The 3,206-nt window shown below is 36.6% G+C and overlaps 1 protein-coding gene across 1 annotated transcript; it reads left to right on the top strand.

Annotated features, from left to right (window-relative positions):
* Positions 1-1,268: 1,268 nt before the first annotated feature.
* Positions 1,269-2,678, top strand: LOC111626072 (60S ribosomal protein L4-B-like). Its single transcript, XM_023369356.1, has one exon. It carries the CDS (start codon positions 1,416-1,418, stop codon positions 2,607-2,609), a length of 1,194 nt encoding a protein of 397 aa, XP_023225124.1. The 5' UTR covers positions 1,269-1,415; the 3' UTR covers positions 2,610-2,678.
* Positions 2,679-3,206: the final 528 nt, after the last annotated feature.

Here is a 3,206-nt window from a genome sequence, read left to right as displayed (position 1 = left end):
GGTATAATGAAATCGCATTCCCACATTTGAATTTTTTTTTATTATATATATATATATATATATAATCAGCGCTTTTTTGTCATAGAATGCAATGGAACGGCGTTCCATCACCTTTTTTTTCGATATATTTAAAAAGTTTTAAGAGAACTTTTGAAAATTTGATATTTGGTCCGCGTTGAATTGCTCTGTTGAGCATAGAAGATCGCAACAAAATTATTAAGACGGTCCTGCTCCTGCTTGTGTGCCGAATCTTGTATACTATGCATGTAATATATTGTTAGTAATGAGACGAGCGTTCCACCACCTTTCCACCAAAAAGCACTACATACTGTATAATTAAACGCGATAAGAATTCTCTATGGAGTAACGAGTATAATTTTGTTTATTTTATAAGTTGCGTATTTCTTAGAGCAAAGCATTTACTACTACAAATTTTTCTGGTATAAACAACATTAATAATAATCTATACTCAAACGTTTCCAAATCTCTTTGAGTTTTGATTTATACCATAGTTCTTCCTCATTGACAATCGGATGTCGGAGATGATGATGATATAGTCTGATCCGGATATGTCGGGTCTTTCCTGGACTGGCATAAACGGATCGGACTACATGGCTGTAGCAGGCCGGATAACCCAGGCTTTTAAGGCCTCGACCTATTGCTATGGGGGACCCCGGGATCGAATCCGGACTGTCGAAAAATCTCAGGAATATTTTGAGGAATGGTCTGTCCCTGTCCTCTATCACGCGAACGCCCATTGTGGCCTGGCCGAGCCCGATAAAAAGCCCTCTTAGTGCTCACAATGGAGTGGGGGGAGTTTAAAAAAATTTCCTGGCTGCTTCTGATTGAATTCGCATTGGACACGATAAAGAGTCTTATTGCCGTACGGCGGAAGGAATAAATATAAAAAATTTATTTATTTTTCCACATGGCTTTCTGATACGATGTTAGCTTATTTCAAAACAAAACAATAAAATATAAATTAATATAGTTTTTTTTGTTAATATTATTCATATTATCATTAAATTAAAACATTCTTTTTGTTTTGAAAGCGAAATAAATACTTCAAAAATTTTTATAAAATAAAATTAATAATTTTAAAATACTGTATATCGATTTTCGTCAATTCTTCGCGCTTAAATTATTTTATTTTTAAAAATTGAAGTTATAAATTTATATTTAATTCGTCTTTAAATCAATGTTTTAATAATATTTATTTGGCTGAATTTTGGCGAAATTTATCTCATCATTTCCAAAGAAGTTGGTGGCGTGTTTGTCTCTCGCCGCCATTTTGTATGGAGAGAAAGTCGTGAACAACGTGGCTAGGTGATCGTTTTTTCATTTATTAAATTAATACTTATTAAGGTAATCAGAATATTTAGTTTTGAATTTTCTAAGAACAATTAATTAGAAAAATGTCTGTGGCCGCAGCCAGACCTTTGATTAGTGTATATTCGGATAAGAATGAACCGTCGGGATCATCAATTTCGCTCCCTGCCGTATTCAAGGCTCCGATTAGACCGGATATCGTCAATTTCGTCCATATGAATATGGCAAAAAATAGACGACATCCTTATGCAGTTTCTAAAGCCGCTGGACATCAAACATCTGCCGAATCTTGGGGAACTGGAAGAGCAGTAGCAAGAATTCCACGTGTTCGTGGTGGAGGAACTCATCGCTCTGGTCAAGGTGCTTTCGGAAATATGTGTAGAGGTGGAAGAATGTTCGCCCCTACCAAGACATGGAGACGCTGGCACCGCAAAATCAACGTTAACCAACGCCGCTATGCCATATGCTCTGCCATTGCCGCTACTGGCGTCCCCTCTTTAGTTATGTCGAAAGGCCATAAAATTGAAGAGATAAGCGAAGTCCCGTTGGTTGTAAGTGATAAGATTCAAGAATACACCAAGACAAAGCAGGCAGTTCAGTTCTTAAGAAGAATGAAAGTATGGGCTGATATCCAGAAAGTCTATCAGTCTAAGAGATTTAGAGCCGGTAAGGGAAAGATGAGAAATCGTCGTCGCATACAACGTCTCGGTCCGGTGGTGGTCTATAGCAAGGATAGCGGATTAGTTCGAGCTTTCAGAAATATACCTGGAATCGAGACCATCAATGTTGAGAAGCTCAATCTTTTGCGAATTGCTCCGGGTGGGCACGTCGGTCGTTTCATCATCTGGACTGAAAGTGCCTTTCGTAAATTGGATTCCCTTTACGGAACATGGAGAAAAAAATCTTTGAAGAAGAAGAATTACAATCTTCCGATGCCGAAGATGTCTAACACCGATTTGTCCAGATTGTTGAAGAGTGAAGAAATTCGTAAAGCTATTCGTCCTGCGGTTCATAAGGTAGAAAGAAGGAAGTTGAAGAAAAATCCTCTGAAAAATATTAGAGTTATGTTGAAGTTGAATCCTTATGCAGCAGTTACAAAGCGTAATGCTGCTTTATTGGCACTTAAAAGAAAGAAAGAGAGAGAAGAAATTAAGATGAAGAATCGAGGTTTACCAGTAGAAAAAGAGGAGAAAAAGGAAAAGACACCATCAAAAGCAACTAAAGCCTCTAAACCAAAAAAAGCTAAAGCACCAAAACCACCAGCTGAGGCTCCCAAATAATTTGTCATATTTAATGACCTCACTATGTAATGGTGTGTGAGGAAAAAATAAAAATGATTTGATTGGAAATATGTTTTCTTTCTTTCTTTATCTTTAAAATCTAGTCCAAGAATTTTAAAGTGAAATTAAGAGCAGAATTGTGCTGTTAATTTTTTACTGCCATAATATTTCATCAAATTTATGATATAAATACAGTTGTCCCTTGATAATCCGACAGGTATGGGACCAAAGGTGTGTCAGATTACCAAAAGTGTCCGGATTACCGAAAATAATTACATATTTCGCATTGTTTTGCTAGCAGTAACTTACAATATTCTCTACTCCAACTGTTTGAACAGAACTGCTCACATAAAACACACAAAATGTGTGTCATTGAGTAAGAATTGGATGGGGAGATTCACATCGCGACATGCTTCTGTGCAAGCAGACACGTAACGGGGACGGGTACCTTGACGGGAGGTGCGTCGGACTACTGAGCATGTCTGATTAAAAAACGTCGGAATATAGAGGGACAACTGTATTTAAAATTTACAGAATACTCTAATTATTACAAAATGATAACAGTTTTTATCAAATTTATTTTATCTTAAAAATATT

This window comes from Centruroides sculpturatus, unplaced genomic scaffold (assembly GCF_000671375.1).
Source record: "Centruroides sculpturatus isolate CEXI.00-Female unplaced genomic scaffold, Cexi_2.0 scaffold350, whole genome shotgun sequence".
In the NCBI taxonomy this organism is placed as follows: domain Eukaryota; kingdom Metazoa; phylum Arthropoda; class Arachnida; order Scorpiones; family Buthidae; genus Centruroides; species Centruroides sculpturatus.
This window is presented reverse-complemented; position numbering and strand designations above follow the sequence as displayed.